This window comes from Balaenoptera borealis (assembly GCF_965194805.1).
Source record: "Balaenoptera borealis genome assembly, chromosome: X".
In the NCBI taxonomy this organism is placed as follows: Eukaryota; Metazoa; Chordata; class Mammalia; order Artiodactyla; family Balaenopteridae; genus Balaenoptera; species Balaenoptera borealis.
In genome coordinates this window covers 88,127,440-88,154,751 of record NC_138881.1, presented here as the reverse complement: position 1 = coordinate 88,154,751, position 27,312 = coordinate 88,127,440, and the positions used below count along the sequence as shown (strand labels likewise).

The window sequence follows — 27,312 nt, the reverse complement described above, 5'->3', positions numbered from 1 at the left end:
TTCACTTAATATCTAACTCACATTTATTAAAAATTGAAGATTACAGAAAAGCATGAATATTGGCTTTATTAAACAAGCTCAATTAACTTACCTTTGACTAACAAATCAAAGCATTTAATATCACAAAAGGAATTTTGAGCATGAGGTCAATTCCAACCTCTGAAATTAAAAACAAAAGAAAAGCAGCTAAGACATTTTCCGAAGGAGAGAGCAACCACAGACCTCCCTCTGGTGGCAGGAGATAAAGTTGCTGCTGAAAAGCTGACCTGCTTCTGTACCTATACATAAAACTGCTCACAGACATTTATATAATTATAACTTAAAAAGACTCTAGAACAATATATAAGGAAAATAGATCTGGTTTTTTGGAAACAATGTTAGACCTAATTTTCACTTACTATGAATGCTAATCTCTCTAGAAATCTGATCTTTCCAGGAAAAATAATGATTTGCCAATGACATTTGGGAAATTGGAGCTTTCACAAAACAAAAGTTTATGAAGCCTTAACCAAACCATGAGCAAAAGAAAAGAGAGAAATTCTTCTCTGTTGATAAATGTTCTGGGATGAGACATGAAAAGGAGTAGAATCAGAAGTATAAAGTAGTAAGCAGCAGTGGGTTTGTAAGAATCCATGGTACATCAAAAGAGACAGTTTAAAATAGTACAAGAGTTCTTAATAACCAAAACACTTTTCATTCTGATAATCAGTTTCAAAAGACAGCTCTGCCACATTGCCATTTTAATTACAACCATATATACTCATTTAGATTTAACTACTGAACTACTACTTTCAAGTACAAGAAGAAACTCAAAATAGAAATGACTTGCATTACAGCTATTGCTTTTCCCTCACAGCTTCAGGAAAAACAGCTTTTATATACACTGTAGTAAGTACAGAATGTACAGAAGACAGTTATATATACAAAAGTGCATTAATATAGTAATACATTTAGCAGAAATACAGGAAAAAAATCCTGGTTAACAACCTGATACATTACAGTATTTAAGACTACTTGAAGATTCTCCAAACCAGTCAACTTCCTACTTGCTTTGGTTATGATATTGATGCTACATAACTAACCTTTGAAACTAAAACAAAAAATTGAAAGTTTTAACCGTTTGTGAAATGTTTTACATATACTTGTGTTTATCCTTAATAGCTTTTGAAAACAGTTCTATAAAACTCCCAACACAAAGATTTAGAATGGATAATACCTATATCTAAATTAGAGTACTCAAAGGAGAAATTAAATTGATCCACTATAGGAACAGACATGGTCTGCTCCATTCCTAAAAGCCTCAGCTTGATAACCTAACCCCAAAGTCTCAACTTAAATCCAATTGGTCAGCTACTATTAAAGAGCAAGCAGCTCCACAAAACAAGCCATGGCTTCAGGCCACTGTTCCTTAGAACAATTCAGAATAGGTAAGTGTTAACTTGTCATTTATACATATTAATTCTACATCTACCTTTATATAGTCAAAATGCATATGTATAATTAGAACAACTCTCCTCTTTTCTACCCTCATCCCTCACCACAAAAAAAGAACACAGATTTCCACAGGTTCCATTGACCACAAAGATGTAACAAAGAAATTTAACAATAAAAAGTATTACATATTGAAATCAGAGAAGACCAAATCAGTTCCTCCAAGTTCAGTATGAATATCTAATTAAAAATTACTTTACCATTATGTGATCTAGGTTAAAACATTAATAACCTTAATTTAAAATATAATTGTGAAGGGGGGCTGAAAACAAATAATTTTAATATTAGAAAAAATATGAAAATAAAAATTTAGTGAGTCAACTCAGCTATACCATGCAACCTCCTTACTCTTTTTTATCCTTAAAAAAAATTTTATCAAAGTATAGTTGACTTCTTACTCTTAATAGCCAGTTAACCTAGAGGAATTTTCATAGTTCCTTCTAAGCCTTTTGGAATAAGTAAATAAGTAAGTTATTTTCCAAAGAAATAAGAATTAAGCATTTCTAAGGAGCTATGTTCCAGATACTGACAGGGATGCCTAGGTCTAAATATCTCTCAGATACCTCCTGCCACTTAGCATAATTTCATTGTAAAGATAAAACTTATCTTACTTTGTCAGACTTAAAATGAATCCAAAGTTACCACAGTACATGTGTATACAAATACTTATTTTCTACCTAATAGTCCTTTTAAGGATTAAATTTACCTCTAAGTTTAGACATGTTGAATGTCAGTGTAATCAACATCACTACTACTATTTGAATGTAACTGGAAATTTTCCTATCAACCATCTCAAACTATATACTGACTTTAAGTAACCCCCTCCCAATTCGAAGCAAACGTTTTTTCTTCTAGATAGAAGTGCTAAAAGGTAATTTGTTAAAGGGAAAAGGAATGTTCAGCTATTACATGAATGAATACAAAGAATTCCTAAAGTTAACAAGAGAATCAACTTGCTATATAATCTCTGTTCTTGAAGTACTTTTGCCTTGAAAATTATCTTTCCAGAGTTATCTGGTTTTAAAAAGTATTCTCGGGAATTCCCTGTCAGTCCAGTGGTTACGACTCTGCGCTTTCACTGCCGAGGACCCGGGTTCAATCCCTGGTCGGGGAACTAAGATCCCGCAAGCCACACAGCGTAGCCAAAAAAAAAAAAGTATTCTGGTTTATGACTTTTTTCAGGGGAAAAAATAAAAGAATACATTAAGCTATACTTTAGTTGACTTCAATGTTCTTCCATGACCTAGCTGGGCCAAAAATCAAGTTATGCAAATGAAACTTGAGATCTGAAGGTTTTTGTTTTGTTATACACTCTTATCATTGATTACGTGGTTTGATTTAATGCCTTTGCTTACTGATATCCAACAGCATGGGCATTTTATAAAACGAATTACAACATTTAGATTACTTTTGAGTTTGGAACAGCCTGATATTGACGAAAAGTACAGAGTTCACCTTTAAGGCACATGAGGCTATATAGAGTAAGCCACTAACAAAAAATTCTGCTAGAGAATCCTGGGAACAAGACTTCTATATTTGTCATGTACTAACATTTTTGGCTTAAATATGAAGACATTTGATCAATTTCACAATTTTTAAAGCTCATCAGAATCTGGATACCTTTATACAATAGTTTCTTGAAATTTTTCCTTCATGAGGGGTTTTAGCACTTTTAAGAGCTAAATAAAATGAAATGTCCACCCAATTCATGGAGTCATCGAATTACAAGTCAGTTTCTGGGATTAATTCAGCAATATCTAGTTAACCCAAAGGACTGACGGAACGGACAAAACTGCCAACACACCTAACTAAAAATAAGACAAGTCTCAAGAAAAAAAAAAGTTATTTTACTCTAAGTTCTTCTTGGGATAGAATGAATTAGCCCTTTATACTCCACTACACATTATACTACATTGCCTTACTTTAACTCCATTGCAAAACTGTGGAAAAAGACATGCCATTTTGTTTAAACTCAAGGTTCACACTTTTAAAAGCTGTGGTAGGGACTGACAGGCTTCTACGAAATCTTTTTTTTTCAGTTTTGTTCAGATATAATTGACATACATACGAGATCTCTAATAAAATGTTTCTGGATAAATCTGATGTGACTTTATCATGCCCTTAATTAACAAGGCTTATTTTTTATCATGCCCTCAGTTAAGAAGGCTGATTTTTAAAAGGAAAGACTTATTTGCTCCAACATCAACTCTCTACAGATGAGAACTGACATTGGAGCAAATAAATCTCACATTTTTATTAATTGGTTAGTTGGGGTTTATATTTAAAAAGAAATAAATATTGAGTTGGATTTGTTTTAAATTGAACTCCGAAAGAGACCAGACTGAATTTATTACTTATTCCAAGAAAGAATTCAAACTTCAATTACCTACAGGAGGCAATAAAACCAAAAAAAAGTATAGCACATTAACAAAGATGAGAATTTTTTGTCTTTTTCTGCTGTTTATTTGTGGGGGGGTAGGTAGAGAAAAACTTTGTAATCTCCCTCTTCGATGATAAGCAAACCCAAGTTGCTTAATTTCTTTTCTTTTCATTCTTTCAATCTCTTCCAAGCCAACTTAATGAGCTATCTCTAATTTATGGTACCGTAAAAACAGCGCATCCAGTTTACACAAAATTTCATGGCGCACTTTACTATAAACACTCAAACCTTTATAAACTTTAAAAATTGGCTCTGTGGTGCTTTGGTAAACTTGTTTAATAGTGACTTAAGTTAAATCTAGGGTAGTAAGACTACGTGATTGTTGGGAGAATAGAGGAATTGGTCTTATTAGGATTTTCTTCTACTGGTCACTGTCAAGTAAACTGTTGCCAAGTGTTTAATAGATAAATGCTGCTCTATGATCTCCAAAAGTAGCCTGTTTTCCTTGAAGAGTAGGTAAAGAGAACAGGCAATCATTCCCTGGAATTTTGCTTTTGCTAAGAGCAGGTAGAGAATTCACCTGTATTTGCTCTTCTCTCCATTTACTCTTAATATATTTGGAAGGGAAAACAACGAGGTGGACCCTTTCTGTCTTCCTCAGAATATTCTGGGATCTATCCCCAAGCTCTCTTTGGGCCCTCTAAGCTAGTTAGAAGCACAAACAGGGGGTAAGAGGAAAGTCAGAAGGACTACTCCAACTGATAACCATATATACGTATATACTTTTTAGTAAAAATTTGAAGTATGAATTTAGTAGTCTTCGAAATGTTACAACCATACCACAGTCTTCAGCAAAGCTGCAATATATCTATTTTTTCCTCAGTTTCAATTCTTTAACCTTCAGGGAACCAAAATAAAATCAAAATTTCAAAACACATGACTGTAAGAAAAGGTTAAGCCTTTCTATCAACCGAGAATTAAGAATCTAAGTTGTTAATCTTTTTAACAGGTTACTTGATATGATACAATGTAAAAAAAAAAAAAGTAGGACTCTATCAACCGCTGACTCTAGAGTTTAAAAAATTATTGATTACAACTCCTCCTACAAAATTATGATTACCTACCAAGTTTCCACAACAAAAAGAAAATTATGAAAGTCAGAAAGCAGCTTGATTGTCAGTAGTATCAGTTTCCTTTTTTTTTTAACCCATGTGAATGTTTAAAGATTTGTGGAAAAATAAAAGGAATCACACTACTTCTAATGTTCATAACAAACTCTCCATGAAAACATTTAAAGAGACTCCATGAGTTCACATTTAAAATTAGAGTTCTATTAGTAGCCAAGAAGCTAAGTTTTTTTTTATATCTCACTGCTCTGTATTTCTAGCGATTTATAGAGTTTAGCAGAACTGTAAGGGTTTTCTTTAGTTAATTTTGAACATTAACCTGTTCACATGCCAGAAGCTGTTACACCAAATAGTTAAAAATTAGAGCTGTGCTGAAAATAAAAAGACCTACAAAAGAACTTGATAGAGATATTTTCTGCCTTTAAAACCGTTTCACAGCCTAAAATTTCAAAAAGCAGTGGAAAAGTAGAATTGGTTGTTTTGCTTAATTGATTTCTCCATTTGAATATTAATCAACATAGCATCAAGTCTAAAATTCAGCCACTAGTAACATTATTTTCTCAGTAGTCATCACTTGCAGAAAGGATTCTGAATTTACATAAAGTGAAAAACAAAAACAAACCTAACGAAAGATATCAGGGCCTGATTTTACACCTTTGAGTTAATAATGAATGAAAACAGATAGAACTAAACCTAATGAAGGCACTATTGTAAACAGCAATCCACACCCTACCCCAACCTGGAAAAAAGATGTCCACTAGGAATTGAGAATTATGCTACGGCCCTTTAGAAAAACTAAACTAAGAAATCATAACATTAAGAAGGAAACTGAATTATGATCTCTACATATGTATACTGACATAATAGACTATTTGTCAGCAGTACCTTAAAGTCTTCTAAACTGTAAAAGTACTAGTCTTTGAAAAAGCCCACTTAACCACCCTGAAGTTTAAATAGTCAAAACATTTACTAAATCAGTGGTTCTTAAAACTAGAGTGTGTGGCAGAATAACCTAGTGCCTGTTAAAACACAATGCTAGGCCCCTCCCACAGCATTTCTGATTCACTAGGTCTGGGGTGGGGCCCAAGAGTATGCATTTCTAATAACTTCTCAGCTGATGCTGAAGCTGCTGGTCTGAGGACCACCTGCTGAGAACCACAGACCTAAATTATGAATAGTACATCAGCACAGCCCTAACCAACAAAAGTTTGGTCAAGATGCATGTAAACAAATAAGGATAGAATAATGCTTAGAAAGAACGTGGATAAATTCACCCTTATTACATCAAAACATCTACATCTGCTTCATGGTCTTCCTCAGTCACTTTCAAGGACAGCACTTCTTCATTAAGGAATAGCCCACTGAGCCTCTCCTTCCGAGCCTGCCTCTGCTCTTTCAGCTGCCTCTTGCGCAAGGCCTTCTGCTGTAACTTCCGCTGCTTGGATCGCTTCTGTCAAAATAAAAATTTCTAAATCAGTGAGGTTCAGTTCTGGCCTATCTACCCCAAAGTATTTTATGGATCAAATTCTATATTTTCTGATTAGAGATGTTCAAATTCCTCTGCAGTACAATCCTGGTTCCAGTAAGTGAGCCATTAGCTTAGACATGAAAATGATTCTTCAAGATTCTATTTCAATGGTATTTGACCAGTGAATCTTCTTATAAGGAAGGGTTGAAACTTGATCATTTGACTAGTTATGGATAACCAATCATTTCTTAGACATTTTTATATCAAATTAAGGCACACTGGTGTCAGTGCAGAGGAAACATGTAGTGAACAATACTGAATACAAATATAGAGAACATTGTCAAAATCTCTAATGCTTATGCTTTTAAGGTGCCTTTCATCCAAAAGCACTAGCAATTTTACAATGGCTGGGAAAGAACCATGTCTTTTTCATATTAAGCAAATACCATCTTAAAAGTCCATTAGAAACCCAGTGGGTACTCTATTCCTTGTCACTGGTGAACTGATGCCAAAAAGGAATGACCACATATCCAAAGGAAACCCATGGCAATCAACAAATCTGGCTATGTTTCTGCTACTTTGGTAAGAACCAGGGAAGGAATCACTGTGTATCCTTGTCACCACTGGGTTCCCAAAGAGTTATAGAGAAACCCTTATCATCCATAAGTTGGCTCCACACTGTCGCCACTGCAAGGAACCGAACTCCCCTGCTAAGTGTCACAGAACCATTCTATATACATTTAAACTTCTTATTTATGTGCCCAATAATATTATACAGAATTTTTTCAACTGTCAGAAGAGTAGACAGAAATTAGAGAAAGCATTATTACATTTTAAAAAGAGCTAAGAAGGAACATTCAAGATTAAAACATTAAGAAAACATTTAACACACACAAAAAACATACAGAACATTTTTAGGAGCTAATAGACAGCAACATCAGCAACATAGTAAGGTCCGCTTAGTAGTAAGCTGCAGTCAGTATTGCAATCTTGAGACTCACTCATTATTTCCATCAATTTATCTTACTTAAAACAGACATAAAAATCAGATAAAATTGAAGGTAATATGGCTGTGGGTCAAAACAGCATTTCAAAGCACTCAGCCTAGAGGGCTTTGATCAATAGGAGAGAATCCTGCTTGTTCAATTAAAACCAAAACCCACAGGCATCTATACAGCAGGATAATTATAACTCTTCAAGAAATTTATATGAAGGAATACTAATGTTAATATTGAAAGGTAAAGTTTTGTATTGATTAGACGTTTTACTTTTGAATCCCGAATCCGCTCTGCTGCACTTGCAGACAAGTTGCTGTCACTGTGTGCTCGACTCATGTTGGCACTGGAGTTTGAAGCAGAGTTTCCAACACTGGACCCACTGCTGCTTGCAGAACTGACCATGCTGGCACTGCTGCTGCTGGCACTGGCACTGGCACCGCTCACTCCACTGGTGCTTGCGCAACTAAAGTTGCTTCTCTTCCAGGCCTCTCTTGCAGGCCGTAGGCGAGGGCTATGCTCCTTGATATAGTTTCTGACCTTGGAACAGACAGACAAAAACTGGTTACTGCTGTTCCTCGACATTCTGCCTTCAAAATAATGGAGAAAAGAAGAATATTGTACTTAAAATTGTCAAAAGTGCTACAGATGCACATAGGTAGAATATAAAGACAAAAGAAATCTCTAAATGTAGAAACAAGTACCAGAAAAATTGACAATGTTCAAAATTCTAGAATACATATTATGAAGTTAGATTTTTAAAAGCATATAAAATATAATCAGTAAATGGAACGCTACTAGCCTCTAGAATTTAGGATTATAAGAAAATAACACTCAGAAACAGAAACTAACAATAAAATAAAATGCATAAGAGTAGGCATTTTTTAAAGGTTGCACCTTAAGATGATTTAAGTAAGCTGCTGATTATATCTAAGATTAGAGTGTTTCCTAGATCTTAGCTAGGGGCCCACAGTACCTGTCTTCAAATGCAAGGCATCAATTTACCATACTAATGAAAAATGGGCTGGAATGTAGAAAATTATAGTATGTCTGTTGAGAGAAATACTGAGAGAAATTTTTCATAAATGATGATAAATGCAAGAAAATAAAAATTAGAACATAAGTATGCATTCAGATATGCATCAGAGAAAGAGAAGTAAAGAAGATACCAGAAATGTGTACCTCAGAATAGCAGAAGGAAAATTCATTGTTTTATCCTAGCCAGGCTCAATTACAGCATAAGACTATTCAGATCCCCCAGCTCAGATGTTCACTCAAGTACAGCTCTCAATAATCAGTATTTTGATTCTGTCAATTGGTCTTCTGTAAACTGAGTTAGAATAAATCTATACTTTAGCATAACCACCCCTTAAATTGTGAAATTAGGTTTCAAAATCTGCATAACTAAAAAGCAGGTTCTAGATCCACATGGTCCCAGAAAGGTACAGCCAGGTGAGATGTACATAAAACCTCTTAAAACCACATGTTCTAATATTACATTTCACAGCAGTGATTTTGACCTTAATTATTTATGTATTTACATATGACTATTCAAGTATACATGTTATAAAACAATGGTATTTTCAATAGCTGTACAATCTGTATTTTCTTTACATACCTGCTTCAGTTTTTCATCTGTGAGACAGTTAAGTTCAATAATAAACTCACTGTCTGTAGGGGAGATTTGAGCAGAAGGATCAATTATTTTAATAATATCAAGTTGCTCCCGAAGACCCATCTCAGTACTGACTTTACGACTCAGATACTCAATATATTCCACCTATATGATGAAAAATTATAATAAACAAGATCAATGCCAAAACCTCTGATCTTTTAGTGTATAATTTTTAATGTTTTAAATATCAGAAGCACTTAATATTATATTTGTTCCCTGCAAAACAATTAGTTAGAGCTCAAATTCATATTTACTAAGCAATCCACATTTATCCAGTAGCTTTAAATAGGCAATAAATCAAGCTTCACATATGTGTGGTTTTTTTTTTTTTTTGGCCACACCAGGCGGCATGTGGGATCTTAGTTCCCCGACCAGGGATCAAACCTGCATCCCCTGCATTGGAAGCGCGGAGTCTTAACCACTGGACCACCAGGGAAGTCCCCCACATATATGCTTTTAACTAAGAATGTTGAGATCGCTACCTGTTCATCATTTGTCATTGCACTCCAAGGAAGTTCATCTAAATTCCGGTGCTTGTTTTTCTTTTTAGGAAGCAGGCAAGGTGAACATGGAATACTGGGTATGACATCAGAAAGTACATCACTCCCACTGGCAATGTCACTGCCTGGTAACTTTATAAAAATAAGGAGAAGGGGGCAGGGAAAGAAAAATTAAAATAAATTTAAATGCCACATGTTTTGCATTGATTAAAAATGACTTTAATAAAAGACTAATGACAAATACAGAATCAGAAGACACTAACTCTGATCCACTCCTATGTTAGACAAAGCAGCAACATCAACATACTCTTTGTATATACAGTCACTTATTCAATGAGAGATATTTTCCAAAAGCTTAAAATCACAATCAAGGCTTGTTAAAATGCTAACTTAAGAGTCAATCATCATTAAGGTTTTAAATTCATAATGTGAATGTAGGACCCACACAGCATAATGAATAAGGAGCACTAGTCTCCATCTCAAGAGACCTGAGTGATCTGCCACCACCTGGCTCTTTGCCAGACACTGTGCTAGACATACTGCCAATATAAAGACAAATCATGGCCCTTGTCCTCATGTCTGTATTCATAACCTCGAGACAATTAAACTAATTTAAAATATGTTGTTAATATAAAGAAAAATACTTTAAAGACCAGAAGTATTATAAAAGAAAAATTAGAAAAAAATGGCAAGAGACAACGTGTAGACAAAGGAGAAAGCAAGCAAGCCTAACACACAGAAAATCAAATCAGCAAAAATATGTGCTATAATTTTATACTGACTATTAAAAATCAGTTAGAATGGATTTAATTTTTTAACAGCTTTGTTGAGCTATAACTGATATACAAAGAACTGTACATATTTCATATATACAATTTGATGACTTTGGACATATGCATACACCCATGAAAGCATCATCACAATCAAGGTAATAAACATATCCATCACTTCCAAAAGTTGGAATGGATTTAATTTTAAATAAATGTGTTTAAGTCATTTTTCAGAAAGATAAAATATTTTCTTCTACCATGGGTACATAACAATCTTCAAAAATAATGTTTTCATTTTTACAATGCACAAAACAGCACCTTTTTGTTGTTTTGGTTCTATAGACTTTGCAATTATATCTGAACTCTAGGTGATTACTAGGCTTTTGAAGTTACCAAAACATAAAAGCCATTTTATCCAAGCAGATTACTGCAATCACATGTGTTTGGCCTCCTATTGTATCCACAGCACTTTAATAGGTACAGGGAATCCAAAGGAGTGTAAGTCGTGGTCCTTACACAAGAACTTTATATTCTACTTGGAAAGATAATACAATAGCACAAACATATAATTTTTGTGCTATAATATAAACATAGTGTGAGTTGAAGCTACAAGATTAAAGCTTAGAGAACTACAAGGGGGCAGGCACTGGGGAGTCAACTGCATAGAAGAGATGAGTGAAGCCACAAGAAGGGGGTTGATCACTACACAAGGTGACCATGATGTTTAGAATGAAGTTATCCACGTTAGCTATTACTCTTAAAAACCACATTTCACTTTGACTGTCATTGATGAATCTAAGCATATAAGTGACATCCAACAATCTGTATGACTTCCTTTAAAATCTCATTAACTAACACTGCTTGTTCACCCTTAGCCCAAATGTTACCTAGTCAGTGTAATGAAAGAATGATTGCTGAATGCACACATGAAGGCCATCTCTTTTTCAGCCTTTAACGTCAGTAAAACATTTTGCTATTTTCCCTTTGAAAAACTTCAAATCACAACATTACTATGTTAAAGATCTCCCTGGGGTTCCTAAAACAAAATGAGATGCTCCTTATCAGATGAAAGGCCTCCCCTACTTCAAGCTCCTTTGATAAATTAGGTAGAGAAAGGAACTCTCAAAGTATCTATACTCTCAAAACTTAAGAAAAGAATTCATCTAAATCTTTAGCCTATATCGGCTAAGTGCCAGACTGTATGTTAAGCATTTTAATTTGTGCCTTTAATTCTGTTTACATGTTTGTTGGGGGGTGGGTGGTAAAGATAGGCAATTAATGATTCTTTGGCCATTTTTTTCTGGGGAGAGGTTAAAAGATCCCAAACAGAGTTCAAATCAAATCCCAGCCCCACTGCTCACTAGTCATGTGATCTTGTGTAGGTTAGTTCCCTTCTTTGAGCTTCAGAGTCTTCAGTAAGTTATGGTTACTGTCATCCATCTCAAAGGACTGTTGAGAGATTTACGTAAGGTAACATGCCTGGCACATGGGTGATACTCAATAAATCGCAGTATGTCCCTTTTTCTATACCTTGCCATAGTTTTAAACCCTTTTAAAAAAGGAGCATAAACCCTCAGAGAATACCTCATGTTGCTAAAGTGGCTGGGTTAAATTTCACAAGGTAGTCTCTTGGAATGACAGCATGGGGAAAAGGAAAAGGTATTCAGGTAAGGAGAGTAAGTTAATAAAACCATAGGTGGAAGAAAAAAACATAGGATGAGGTTAAGGAGACCAATATAATTAAAACAGAAAATCAGTGCTAGGGATTTGAAAGTTTAACAAACGAACTAGAGCTGTTATGTGATATGAAGAAGTAGGCCAATAACATTTCTAAGTAGAAGTAGTAATGATGAAATTGGTCTTGAGGGTAGATGAGTTAAAAAGCAGTATGGGGACAAAACAGAGGAAAGACTGGAATTAGGAAGCTCTTTTCTTGTGATCTGGGCCTGGACTAAAGATGGGAGCACACAGGGAAATTTTCAAATGAAATATAATTTATAAGATTATTTGATAACTGAATGGATAAGGATAATAGTCAAATGGCCATATGTGAGACCAGAAGAAAACTGGCAACATTTCACGGTCATACAACCCACCCTGGTTAACATACAACCCTTAAAGACCTCATTTTTTATGGCAAGAGACCTGAAGTAATGTTACATAGATCTTCTAGACCTACACCTCATTTTACAAATAAGGGAAAAATGATATCCAGGGAGGGTCATACGGTTAGTGGCAGCATCCAAAGAAGGACACAAGTCTAGTGCTTTCGACTATGTCAGCCTGTCCTGCCCTGCAGGTAGTTTGGAATGAGAGAAGAATGCAATTTGGGATATGGAGAGTTTGCAGTGATAATGAGAAAAGCAAGTACAAGTGTCCTTTGAAATGACAATAATCATTTTACAATACACTATAAGACATGTCACAAAGCAGAGTCTTTTTTTTTCCCCCATGGAAACACTGTAATTGGAAGTTGCATTACTGATCAAGGACTCAGCATCAGATAATGGGCTAGCACTAAATAATAAGGTCATTCAACTGGAAATGTCAAGTAGTCAATTGGAGATATGGGATTAGAGCTGCAGATGTACAGGAGAATTAATTGTATGTGCTCCTGTGTATTTATTAGACAGCAATTTTCCATTTTATAACTGATAATATACTTCAGGATAAAAATGCTTAATAATTCTCATCTCGTATTTTTCATGGACAACAATATTTGGTATATCTATATTAGAATCAGTAATTGTGACAAGTAAGGAAAATTAAATCAAACCTCTGCCATATTTTCTGCAGTATGCAGCAAAATTTTATGAGTAAGCTCATTTCTGTAACAGCTGATGCGCAATTTCAAATTGTACCTCTAGGTTTCAAGCATGACAGCTGAATTACTCACTCTTTAAATTTTCTATGCTTTCCTGCTCAACAATAAAATAATTTCTCAAGTTCTAAGACTAGTCAAATATATCTTTAATAGTAAAAGGACTGCAAGCAAAGAAAACTATCAGCAAGGCAAGATGTTTTCATGCTACTTCAAATGCTAAAATGCTACTTCATTCTAAGGTTAAAATCCTGCCTTATCAAGCAGTTAGAATTTCTCTTCCCAGAGAATCTATGAATCATTTATATTTACTTTAGTAGTAACTGAAACATCTGTTTAAAAGAAAGATTTAAACAGATGAAGATTTTAATCACAACAGAGGTAATACGAATTTTTAAACTACAGTCAACGATTTTTAGCCTACATTAATCCTAACACATAATTTGTAATTATCTTCTGGGGTAATTTATTGTTCATGATTATGAGATCCCACAAAGACAAGAGAGCATTTTAAACCTTTCAGCATATTTAAACGGCAAATATCCATGGTAACAGAGTACCTACACTCCAATTTCAGAAGTGGAAAACACATTACTAAGGCAGGCCTTATTTTTGTTTCAGTGTTGTCAGTCATGTGCATTAACAGTGAGTGGTCGGGGATAGTTTTCCACTCTACTCATAAAATGAGTGAAGAAGTCAGCAATTAAAATTAAAAAGCGCCTGCCATTTTGCAACATTACGGATAACTCTAAATTAAGTCACATGAAATAAGCAGAAAAAATATTTATCAGAATTATCAGAACTCCATTTGCTTATACTGTGTTAAGAATCCTTGTGGTCTTATTTTCAATACAAAGTGTGCACTTTAAAAAAATGAGTCACTGGGAAGTAGGGAAGGGAAGGAATGGGAGCTTGGGATTAGCAGAGGCAAACTATTATATATAGGATGGATAAACAACAAGGTCCTACTGTATAGCACAGGGAACTATATTCAATATGCTGTGACAAACCATAATGGAAAAGAATATGAAAAAGAATATATATATATATATATATATATATATATATATGTATGTATGTATAACCAAGTCACTTTGCTGTACATAAGAAATACAACATTGTAAATCAACTATACTTCAATAAAATTTTTAAAAAATGAGGCACTGAGAAATAAAAAAGTACCCACACAAAGATGCTCACTGCTGTGTTATCTATAATAGAAAAAGAACTGAAACAGACGTAAATAATGGAATGGTTTCATAAGTTCTGGCATACTAGAGTACCAGGACTATTATGTAGTCATTAAGTGAATAATTTGCAGATCATGAAAAAGTTTATATGTTAAATGAGAATTTTATTATAGTATCTTATCCAGAAGAAAAGGGAACACTGCCCAACTCATTCTATGAGGCCAAAGTGATACAAACACATCACAAGAAAGGAAAACTACAGACCAATATCCCTTATGAATACCGATGCAAAAGTCCTCAACAAAATACTAGCAAACCAAATCCAGCAGCAAATTAAAAGGATTATATACCATGACCAATTAGGATTAATCCTAGGAATGCAAGGGTGGGTCATCATACAAAAATCAATGTAGTACATCAAACTAACAGAATGAAGAAACTGCGTGATCATCTCAACAGATGCAGAAAAAGTGTGTGACAAAATCTAACACCCTTTCAGATAAAAACACTGAACAAACTAGGAATAAAAGGGAAATGCTTCAATATGATAATAAAGGACATTTGTGAAAAACCTACAGCTAACATACTCAAAGGTGAAAGACTGAAAGCTCCTCCCCTAAGATCAGGAAAAAAACAAGGATGCCTGCTTTTGCCACTTCTATTCAACACTGTACTGGAGATCTAGCCAGGGCAATTAAGGAAGAAAAAAAAAAACTATCCAGATTGGAAAGGAAGAAGGAAAACCATCTCTATTCAGAGATGACACGATCTTAAATATAGAAAACCCTAGGGAATCCACACAGAAAAAGAGAACTATTAAAGCTAATATGTAAGTTCAGCAAAGTTGCAGGATACAAAATCAATATACGAAAGTCAACTGTATTTCTATACACTAGCTATGAATAATCCAAAAAATGAAATTAAGAAAACAATTTCATTTACAACTGTATCAAAAGAATAAAATGTTTAGGAATAAAGTGAGCCAAGGAACCATAAGACTTAAACACAGAAAACTATAAAACATCATTGAAAGAAATTAAAGAAGGCTTAAATAAAGACATTCCAGCCCATGTTCATGGATTGAAATATTTAATAATACTGTTAAGACAGTAACATTCCCCAAATTGATCTACAGAGTCAATGAAATCCCTATCAAAATTCCAACTTCCCTTTTTGCAGAAATGGACAACCTGATCCTAAGCTTTGATAAAGAAGAACAAAGTGGGAGAACTCACACTTTTTGATTTCAAACCTTATTACAAAGCTAGAGTAATCAAAACATAAGGATAAGGATTTCCTGGCATAAGGATAGATATATGTCTCAATGGAATAGAATCGAGAGTCCAGAACTAAACCTATAAACACCTATGACCAATTCATTTCTACAAGGGTACCAAGACCATTAGATAAGGAAAAAATTAGTCTTTTCAACAAGTGGTGCTGGGACAACTGGATATCTACATGCAAAAGAATGAATTTGGAAGTCCTACCTCATGCCATATACAAAAAGTAACTCAAAAGGATCAAAGATCTAAATGTAGAAACTAAAGCTCTAAAATTCTAAGAAGGAAACAGATGAAAAATCTGCATGACCTTGGATTAAGCAATGGTTTTTAAAATATGACATCAGAAGCACAGAACTCTAAGAAAAAATAAATTGGACTTCTATAAAATTTAAACTTTTGTGTATTAAAGGACACTATATCAAATGAAAAGACAACCTACAGAACGTGAAATATTTTTGCAAATCATGTATATGATAAGAGCCTAGTAGCCATTACATATAAAGTACTCTTACAATTCAACAATAAAAGACAATGCAATTTAAAAATGGGCAAAGGATCTGAATAGACATTTTCCCCAAAGAAGATATACAAATGGTCAATAAGACATGAAAAGATGCTCATCATCATTAGCCATTAGGGAAATGCAAATCAAAACCACAATGAGATACCACTTTACACACAGTAGGATGGCTATAATAAAAAAGACGATACCAAGTGTTAGAAAGGATGTGGAGAAACTGGAACTTTCATGTATTGCTAGTGGAAATGTAAAATGGTACAGCCACTTTGGAAAACATTTTGGCAGTTCCCCAAAAAGTTAAACATAAAGTTATCACATGACCCAGCAACTTCCAGTGTATATCCAAGAGAATTAAAAATATACGTCCATATAAAAACTTGTACCTGAATGATCACAGCAGTATTATTTATAATAGCCCCAAAGTGGAAACAATCCATCAGTTGATGAATGAATAAACAAAATGTTATGTATCCATAAAATGGAATATTCAGCCATAAAAAGGAATTGCTATGGACTAAATGTTTGTCACCCCCCAAATCCATATCTTGAAGTCCTAATCCCCAACATGATGATATTTGGAGGTGGGGCTTTGGGAGGTAATTAGGTTTATACGAGGTCATGAGGGTGGAGCCTGTGTGATGGGATTGGTGACCTTATAAGAGGACCAAGAGACCAGACCTATCTCTCTCTCCCACCTCTATGTGAGGATACAGCAAAAGGCAATCATCTGCAAACCAGGAAGAGGGTGCTCACCAGAACCTGTCCATGATGGCATTCTGATCTTGGACTTTCAGGCTCCAGAACTGTGAGAAATAAGTGTTTGTTGTTTAAGCCACCCAGTCTATGGTATTTGTTATAGCAGCTCGAGCTGACTTAAGACAGGAATGAAATACTATATGCTATAACATGGATGAACCTTGAAAACATTATGCTAAGTGAAAGACCCCAGACACAAAAGGCCACATGTTATATGAGTACATTTATATTAAATATCCAGATAGGTAAATCCATAGAGAAAGTAGATTAGTAGTTGCCAGGTGATGGGGTCAGGGGGAAATTGGGACTATCTACTAACAGGCATTGGTTTCTTTTGGAGTGCTAGAAATGTCCTGGAATTAGATAGTGGTGATGGCTGCACAACACTGTGAACATATTAAAAATCTCTGAATTATACATGTTAGAATTATTAAAATGGTATATTTTATCTCAATTTTTAAAATTTTTAAATAATTTTTATCCAAATCATATTTACAACTGTATATGAAATAGAAGCATTTGAAATAAAATAAAATTTAAAAATAGAGGGGCTGTGGATTATATTTTCCTCTTTAAAAGCCTCTCAATTTTCAGTATAGCATTGTTTATAACAAGAAAAAACTGAAACCAACCTAAATATTCATTATTAGGGAACTGATTAAATTATGATGCAGTTATCAAAAAGAATGAGATATAGTACAGGTAGTTGAAAAAAGCAGAGGGCCAAACAGTGGCTGAAGTATGATCCCATTTTTGTGTGTCTTTTTTTTTTTTGGTGGGGGGTGCCCTCACTGAGCAGTATGCGGGATTTTAGTTCCCCGAACAGGGATCGAACCTGTGCCCCCTGCAGTGGAAGCGCAGAGTCTTAACCTCTGGACCGCCAGGGAAGTCCCTTTGTGTGTTTTTAACGCTGTGCAAGCATACTTGTATCTGCACAAGCTCTTAACAGTGGTAACCACAGAAGAGTGGGACTTGGAGACTTATTTTTAATTTTATGCTATTTGGTATTATTTGATATTTTAATAAAAATTGCTTGAAATAAAATGTTTGATTCATCTTTTGGAAAACAACTTCAAGTATTTAGATGGCTTTCAAACATAGTAGATATTCAAGTATTTGTTGAATATAACAGTTGCTGTATGCAAGAAAAGCTTTTTCAAACGTTATTGTGTTTTACAATCAGAAAATGGATGTTGCCATAACATGATCTACATTTTCTGAAAGACTGTTTGGAAATGCTGCCTTATGATGAGTGCAATTTGCCACAAAGCCATTTTATGTGGTATATGTGCCACAGAAGAAAAAACATTGTTAGGTGAAAAACATCTCTACGTATGAAGAGAATACAAAATGAGAAATTATATTCCTAATAACAATGAAAAATTATGTATTATGTAGTGGTTTGTGATCTTAGATATATAACGTGACCTTGATGTAAAGGTATTGTGCCTATAAGGACATGAAGGCCATTTATCAATAAAGAGAAAATTTGCTTGGATTAATGCACAGAAAGGTACTAATGATATATAATAATAGGAACATTATACAAGTATTAAATTACATGAAAATGTACAAAAGGTACCTGTAGCGTGAGAAGCCTAAAAGGTACGTTAGCAAAAATAAAGGATACATATTTCTTCTAATTCTTAATGCTGTCAGAGAATCTCCAAGACTGAATAAACACTGGAGAAATTTACTTTAAGGTAGAGATGAAAATACCAAAACAGAAATTCATACTTCTACTTATGGAGTAATGATGGCAATATAAGAAAAAAAATCCTACCTGCCATTCAAATTCGCTATCTGACCAATCCCAGTATGTGCTAATAGAAGAAGAGACATCACTGCAGACACTCCCCTCAGGGAATAAATCAAAAGACGTGAAGTCCTGATCATCTAATAGGGAATAGCAATCATCTTGATCTCCAACAGAAACTGATGAAAACAGCTCCTCACTGCATTCTGAGCTGGCCACACTTGTTCCACAGGAAGTTAAGTTCCACCTTAAAAACAACACAAAAGAAATCACAACAGAAACTACAGAATCCACACAATTTTAAGATACAAATAGGATATGATTAGTACATTTATGAGGAATATGAGCATATTTTTAGATACGATAATGATATTGTGATTATTTTCAAAAGAGCTCTTATCTTTTAAAGATATATACTAAAATATTTATGAATGAATATGTCTGGGATTTGTCTCAAAATTATAAGGAAGGGGCTGAGGAATGAGTAGGGGTATAGATAAAGCACACTGCCATATGTAATTGTTGAAGCTGCACGATGGGTATATGGGGTTCATTACACTATTCTCTACTTTCATATCTGTCTGACTGGAGTCAGACTGAGTTCAAATTCTTGCTCTGTCACTTACCTGCTGTTTGATCTGAAGCGAAACAAATCCTCCCCAAGCCTGGGTCATCATCTTTAAAATGCGGTTACTATTTACATTATATGAGAATGCATACAGAGCACTCAGCAGACATAAAATGTGCTCAATACATGGCAGCTATTATTATTAAAGAAGAGAGTAGCCAGTGCAGGGCAGAGAAAAGCACCAACAAAGTACACAGGTAGAAGCTCAAAGTGTTTCTTATATTTAAATAACCTTTACATATTGATGATATACAGGATCACTGCAAAGATGTTGGAACAAGAAAGGAGTGACGAATAAGATTAAAATGACCAATAATTCCACTAACTAACAATAACTGATCCATAATGTTTTGGCACTTTTTTCTACATGCATATGTATATTTTTACAGAATCAGCATTGTGTGTGTGTGTGTATGTGTGTGTGTGTAGATAGATATTAGTATCCTACTTTTATTCACTTAACATTATATACTGAACATTTACCCAACTATATTACTTGAAAACATTTTAATGCCTATATAATATTCCACTGATTAAATGTATCATAATTTATTTAACATTACTCCTTCAATAATAGGTACTTAGGCTGTTTCCAATTCTTTTCTTGGTATGACAAATAATACTGAGATGAAACCGTTTTGTTTATAATTATTTATCTAAATATATAATCTCTCAACATAGATTATTTGAAGAATTACTGAGTCAAAGAATATGAACACTTCTAAGGGTGACAGTATACTTAGCCAAGTGCCTTTTCCGAAAAGGCTGCACTAATTTGCCTTCCCCAAAGCAGTCCATAAAAGTGCTCATTTCACCACAACCTTAACAGCACCAAAATTTTCATTTTTAAAAATTTTACCTAGCTGATAGGAGAAAAACATTTTATATCAATTTTTATTTCTTTGATTACTGGCAAGAGCAAAATTAAAAATAATTATTAGCTATTTTGCTACAGCATTTTACTAGGTATTAATATTTTCCTTGTTGATTTTGTTAGAGTTCTTTATATGTTAAGGATATTAACATTTTGTCTGTATTATTCGTTGTAGTATTATATATTTTTAATTTTTTTATCTTGAAATCTACAAATCTGTTTTCTTTTATAAATTTCCACTAGCTTTATATTATTAATGAGATAATCTTCATTGCTTTGGCAGTAGCCTAGGGAAATTAACCCTTAAGACATGATTTAGTATATCTGATACTAATAAGGTACTAAAATAATGACTTCCTGAAGAAAAGCTTGTTATTACCTATTATTAGGTTGTTTCTCACCTTTCATTAAATCCAGTTTTTTCCTGAATTGTGTATTCATTTTTTAAACTTCCCCTCTTATTTTATATAGCTAATCTTAATTCCAAAGTTCTTGATTTACAAAATTTGGGCATCCTGACAATTTTATGGCACCTTTTCCTTTGTACTAAAGGTAGAGTATTTTAAAGCACTGAAACACACACACACTCTAAACTATTATAGTTCAGTAATATAAAACCAGAAGTCAACAAACTTTTATAGATAGGCAAAAACCTAAAATTCACCTAAGAATCCTAGAATACCTTGTAATATTACCTAGTTTCATCACGTGCTTGCTAGGTAAGCAGTATCCTCATTTTTAAAAAATCAACAAATCTGGTAGAATTAACCAAATTGCCTCAGTCATGCAATAAGGCAATAGAAAGCTGTGAATGACAATTACAGTGAAAGTTCTGTCCTTTCACACACTCAACAAACATTTAGTCAGCATCTTCAGTGCGCCAAAGCACTGTGTCATGTACTAGGAAAAGCTGTTAGATAATTGTTTTTAATGAGAATTTCTCTTTAGCTTCGAAAACTTAGTAGAAATGTGTTTCCCTTCACGAGTAATAATGACTCTTTTTTAAAAACTAAGCCATATTTAATAACCTAATCATTAGATCACTGACAAGGGAGTCAGGAATTTGCTTGGTTTTGTGCTCTTACCTTAGGGCAAAATCAGGATGTTCCTCAGTTTTCCAGATCTATAACTTTATAACAGATATTACAAGGTTCTGGGTATTCTTAGAAGCCTTAGCTCCTTGTTCTTTTCTTTTTCTTTTTTTTTAATTAACAGCAGCAAGGAAATTGGTCTCATACTTGAAACAATCATTTACAAAATAGAAAAATAGTACTTTGAGTTTTTAAAAAATTCTATTATCTTCTAATATGCAAACATTCTTATTCTTATTATTTTAAGACAAGGTAGATAAAAACCAAGTAGGAAGTACTTTCATCCACTGCTGGTGGGAATGTTAAATTGGCACTGGCATAATCTTTCTGAAAAGCAATTTGGTAGTGTATATATAAAGAGCTTTAAAAAGGTTCATTCCTTTGGACTCAGTAATTGCCTTGCTAAGAATCTATCCGTTTCCCCAAATAGAATTTTGGAAAAAAGATGTATACACAAACATGTCCAAACAATATTATAATAGCAAAAAAAGGAAAAACAAATGCCCCCAAAACATTGGGAATAATTAAATGATATATCTATATCTGAATAATGGTGTTTTAAAAATCATTAAAAATCATATTTTCAGGCTATTTATTGAAAAAGAAAATAAAATGTAACTGCAAATAACCTAGTCACAAATTATATATATAGCCGGATCCTGATTTTTAAAATTATATATGTACAAAGAAATAACATTAGAAGTAACAACAGGGAATTCCCTGGCGGTCCAGTGGTTAGGACTCGGCACTTCCACTCCGGGGGTGGGGGTTTAATCCCTAGTCAGGGAACTAAGATCCTGCTAGCGATGTGGCACGGCCAAAAAAAAAAAAAAGGTAACAACATCAAAATGTAGACAGCTGTTATCTTTAGTGAAAAGGATCATAAGTGGTCTTTACAGTTTCGTATATGCCCACAATTTTCTATAATGAACTTTTATAATAGAAATTTAAGAGATGCTTTTAGACTGTTCTGTTGGTTTCAAATGTGTAATGGAAGGGCACTGTGCACGTGTGCTCAGCACTGAACTCTTCAAATTTACAAAGCCCTTACATCTTACTCCACTAACAGAAAACTACCTAACACTAAGATCCTAGCTATAACCATGCAATTATTCACAAAGGAGACTTTCTCCATATTTTAAAAGAAACGTTGAAAAGAATCCATGAAATGGGGTTTAACTCAATAACGAGGCTTGCTGCCCAAATTTTAATTTAAAAAAAAAAGCCAAGAACATTTATCTGCAAGGCTTTTCAGCAAGAATACACAGATGAAAAGATTTCAGCGGTATTTTTCTAAAATTAAGAAAAGCATGTGCACCACATACATTCTTCTGCAGCCCTTTCTCTCTCAGGTAGACCTATTACCTCCCAGGATAAGAATCCAGCCAATGAGCACTGTGGAATACAGTCCTACTGTCAAGTTAATGAAAGTCATTCCAAATCCATGCTATTTATTCTCAGTTAACAGTCCTCTTTGTATTCTCACTGACTCCCTGCCAGAATCCCCATACAGCCACCCTGACTTCTGCTACTCCTCTGGAGCCCAACAGGCCATCAAGGTCCCAAGTTAGAGCAGATGACACAACCCCCCTACTTTACTCATTCAAATTTCCAACTCTCCTCCCAGCGACCTCCATTGTCTTGGGATCCTTACCCATCCCTCCTACCCCCTCTACAGTCTGGGAAGTAAACAACATTCCATGTCATTTCTATGGCTAATTCTTCCATTTGGCCTTTTGAGTTAATCCCATCCATCTCCTGTCATCCCACCTGCTCTTGTATTTTCAATTTCTCTCTTTCCTGTGGGCTGCTTCTAAGGAGCTAAAATATCTGTTCTTGGAAAATACATAAATAAACAAGGCAAAAAACAAATGAAGAAACCTTCACTTTTTTTTCCCAAATTACCACATCGCTCCTTCCTTTCCCTGCTAAATTTATTGAAAAGTGTCTTCTATTCTCTCAACCTCTGTAACCCCACAGTTCCACTCCTATCACACTACTGGAATCTCTGTTCTAGAAATCTACATTTCTAGCCTAAATAGTTCTCCAAAGCCTGATCCCCATTCTCAATTTGTCACAACAAGCCCCCAAACCAAATTCCTCATGCCTCTGTAATACATCTCACTTCATGAAACGTGGTTCTCCCACCTGTAACTCACAACTCTTCTGCACCTCTAATTCTCTAACAAGACAGGAAAACTGTGGGTAGAACAAAAGGCACACGGTAGTCTTGGGCTTTTGCTAGTTAATGGTGATTGAAAATGGGGCTCTGAAATCACAGAACTGAGTAACTGCTTTATACAATACGTAGTTCATTTTGTATCCTGCCAATAGGGTATACAAAAGTGAGGCACTGTCCTCCCACATGCTTTTCACAATTGTTCAATGTCAAAGTACTGATGTACTCCTGAAAGAGGAAGAGAATAACACACTGAGTAGTTCATATTAACCTCCTTCATCTCGCAACTTAATTACATGACCTACCAATATCATTATATTTTTTTTCAATTTGCTAAATGATATCCTTTTTTGATGACAGTGGAAGTTACCGTGGACAAATGCTAAGAGAAAACCCACAATTACACCAGAAATATCCTGTCCCCCAAACTAAAAAAAAAAAAGCCTTAGAAACTATATATATATTCCATATTGATATTTCAATTAAAAATGAAATGTTTTAAGTTTTTTTGGCTTACTGAAGTTTATTTTATTCCCCCCAAATTCTAGACAAACCCAACTTGGTGATAAAATCCTAAAAGATACTCCTAGAAAAGTGAATTCTCAGGAAGCTGGCTATGTTCGTGTAATTTATTTTCCACTGAACCCAGACCAGTGACACACCAATCTAAGTCACAGGTGACTCTAAACGCAACAAACATTCAAACTTAGGAATCATAAGTAATAGTGCCTTGACTCTTTTGATTAATGAAGACTGCATAGATACCCCAGAGTCCAGTAAACGAGCAGACACAAAATCATCATCACCATAAGGCCCTTATCAACAGCATTATTTAAACAATCTCCATAGTTTTGTTATCAGGTAACAAGGAAGAAGCAAAATAAAGGTAAATCAAGTACCTACCCACTGACAAGCTTTCTATTTTCAATGAAACTTGTTTTATAATGATTAAACCCAAGGCACGATATCAGAACTCAACTATTCAGATCTGATTTGTTTTGGATTGTTGCTTGAATTGGTGAATGATGTGCTGTGACCCATACAACTCCAAAATAAAAGAACTCCCTAAACTAAACTTTGCCCACATACATGATTTAGCTGTTTTCTTCTCCCTGAAAAGAAATAACTGGAAGCATATGGTCCTCTCAAACGCCATCCTGAGGAGCGGGGTAAGAAGGCAGAACGTTCCAGAAGGAGAAAAGATTTAAAAAGCAAGGTAGCCTAGGGCAGAAACATCACCTGCTGTAAGAATTGCTAATTCTGCTTCCCCTTATCTCAGCTGAGGAGGGTACAGAGCAAGATAGACTAGACCTCCTGCTACCATTCGAAGCCTTGTGAAAAGTAGGGTAGGAGAGGGGGGGTTTTAAGAAAGCAGGCAGTAACTAGAAAAAATGCTTGACTTGGGAAAACTGGGGCTGAACAAGAACCTCCCCCTCTATCTTCACCACCTCATGCTGGAAACAACCTTGACCCTACCAAGGTCTGTAAGACAAGGGGTAGAAAAACACAAGGAAAAAATGGGGAGGAGGAGAAAGAACAGAACAAGCTGTAAGAAATGTATTATTCACCATGCTTCCCTCCCCATCACCCCCACACATTTTGGCAGCACTTACCCTCAGCCTCTGTCCCCACTCCTTTGCCCTCATCATCAGAGCAGGCTAATTCTGAGATCATTTAACTTTCCTGTGTATATGATTTATTCCAGTGCTGCAAAACTTAAAATATCCAATATGTGCACAAGTATTCTTTCACCTTATTTTCCAATGCAAACAATTCTAAGCACACTTGATTTCATAAATGTTACATTCATGCTATAGTCACATCATGGGTTTCTGTGAGTTAGTCTAAGAAACCATAACAACCATTTATAACACTGGAGCCATTAGTTCTGTTCCAAGTTTCATCACTGGCTCCGAAGGAGTAATCCTGGCTTTGCCTGACTCGGTTTTATTAACTTTAACACAGTCTTTTCTCTCTGGGCCTCAGTTTCCTCATTTTTGCAATGAGGATTTGGAACAGTTGTAACAAGTTTACTACCGTTTTCTTTTCAAATGTGTTATAGCGATGTTCTGTATGATTATTTAATTGTAACACCTTGTTTCCAGACTATAACTTTCTTTTAGGTAAGAATCATATTTTATATATTCCTTGTACTTGGTAGAAGGTTAGTAACTCTGTAGATTGATTTAAGGGGTTGGGGGGAGCATGCAAAAGGCATTAGAATGTGGAAGGATTTGTTTGTGTTCATATTGTAAAGTGGACCAGAAATCAGAACTAGACTCCTTAATGCAACTCCAGTATTTTCCATAGCTGAATCCCTCTCTCTCTCCCTCCTCCCTTGTTCTCCACCCCCTCCCAGGCTTCTGTGTGTGTGTGTATACACACATATACATATAATATGCACCTATGTTATAGGTTGGGGTATATGTAAAACATCTTCAAATCCCCCACATTTGATATAACACAAATACCTGCATCAGAGAATTCTCCAGAACACTCTACTTTCCAATAAAACCAGTTAGGGGATGCACCCTCTGAATAAATTTGTATAAGCAAGCCCATCCTAAGCTTCGCTGCATCCTTCCACTGGGGGAGCAAACCAAAGGATGTGCTTCAGGAAGGAATCTTCCAGATTTAAGCTTATACATTTTGGCAGGGCCTAAAGCGCTAGGGCAAAGAGTTCATTGAGCAAAGAAAAAAAAAGAATCGCCTGGTTTCCTAGAGCTTCACTAAAAAATGGGGGGTTGGGAGGTGGAAATAGGGCTATGAGACAGGTTAAAAATTGGGAAAAGGTAGATTCTAGCTTTTAAAGTGCCACCTTTCAAAAAGATCGACTTTTGATTTTGAGCCATCCGAAATCCTCTCTATGGAGGACTGGATTGTACCGGAAATGGAAGGGGTTAAACTTTTGAGGGTGGATGAAAACAGGGAAGCATCTAAGAATCAAGGGTTGGGGTTTGGGATTCACAGGGTACAGATGGGGCGGGAGGGGGAAGGGAGGAGTCGCTGGGTCAGAAGATGAATGGGGGAAAAGAGAGAGAGTAAAATGCCGGCCAAAAGGAAAATCGGAGGACAGGGGTGAAATAGGGAGGGGAAGAGGGAAGGAGCCCGGGAATGAGCGCTGGGCGGAGGAAGGTGGGGGAGGGGGCGACTGGAAACGCAGACCCGAGGCGGAGGGCCAGAATGGGGGGAACCGGCGTTCTCCGGCTGGAAGCAGGGGTGTGGGCAGTCTGCCCCTGCCCTCAGCGGAGGTTTGTACCTGTTGGTGTGGAAGCGGTGGAGCGGATCCGTGCGATGGCAAGACGAGAGCTGGCAGCCGAAGTCGCTGATGTCCAGGCAGCCCGGCTCCTCGCTCGGGCAGGTGCCCACCCCGCGAGGGGGTCCCAGAAGCGGGAAGGGCTCCTCGGGGGTTAGAAACTTCTCGTACGAAGTGGTGGCTGACGCTTCGTCGGACATGGTTGGAGATGGCCTGGCTCGGGCTCCCTCTCCGGCCCCCGACTGCTCCCGCGACCGTCCCTGCCCCCACTCTAACCTGTCCGCTGTCGCCGCCGCCGGGGTGTGCCCGCCGCAGCTCCCTGGCAGGCTGCGCACCGCGGCCCACCGCTGCCCGGGGAGTGCCGAGCGGCACGAAGCGGCTGCTCGAGGCTACAGGCGCCTGCCGGCCACTCAGTCAGCGCCTCAGTGGCCTCTTTAACCACCTCAGCCGTCGCTGCCGCTGCCCGGCCCAGCCCAGTCAGCGCAGCGCCGCGCCGCCGCCGCCAACCGGCCCGCCCACTGCGCTCGCCGCTCGCAACTGCAGCACTCA

The 27,312-nt window shown here is 35.9% G+C and overlaps 1 protein-coding gene across 2 annotated transcripts; it reads right to left on the bottom strand.

Moving 5' to 3' along the window:
* On the bottom strand, positions 1-27,312 carry FAM199X (family with sequence similarity 199, X-linked). 2 transcript variants are annotated; one of them, XM_082377395.1, is made up of 6 exons: positions 26,767-27,312; positions 18,763-18,982; positions 9,619-9,768; positions 9,080-9,241; positions 7,864-8,001; positions 1-6,448 (listed from the first exon to the last, which is right to left on the bottom strand). In XM_082377395.1, exons 1-6 carry the CDS (start codon positions 26,961-26,963, stop codon positions 6,278-6,280), a joined length of 1,038 nt encoding a protein of 345 aa, XP_082233521.1. In that variant the 5' UTR covers positions 26,964-27,312; the 3' UTR covers positions 1-6,277. The 2 variants fall into 2 exon arrangements, with proteins under 2 accessions (XP_082233521.1, XP_082233520.1); XM_082377394.1 differs by having other exon boundaries at positions 7,735-8,001; positions 26,767-27,311.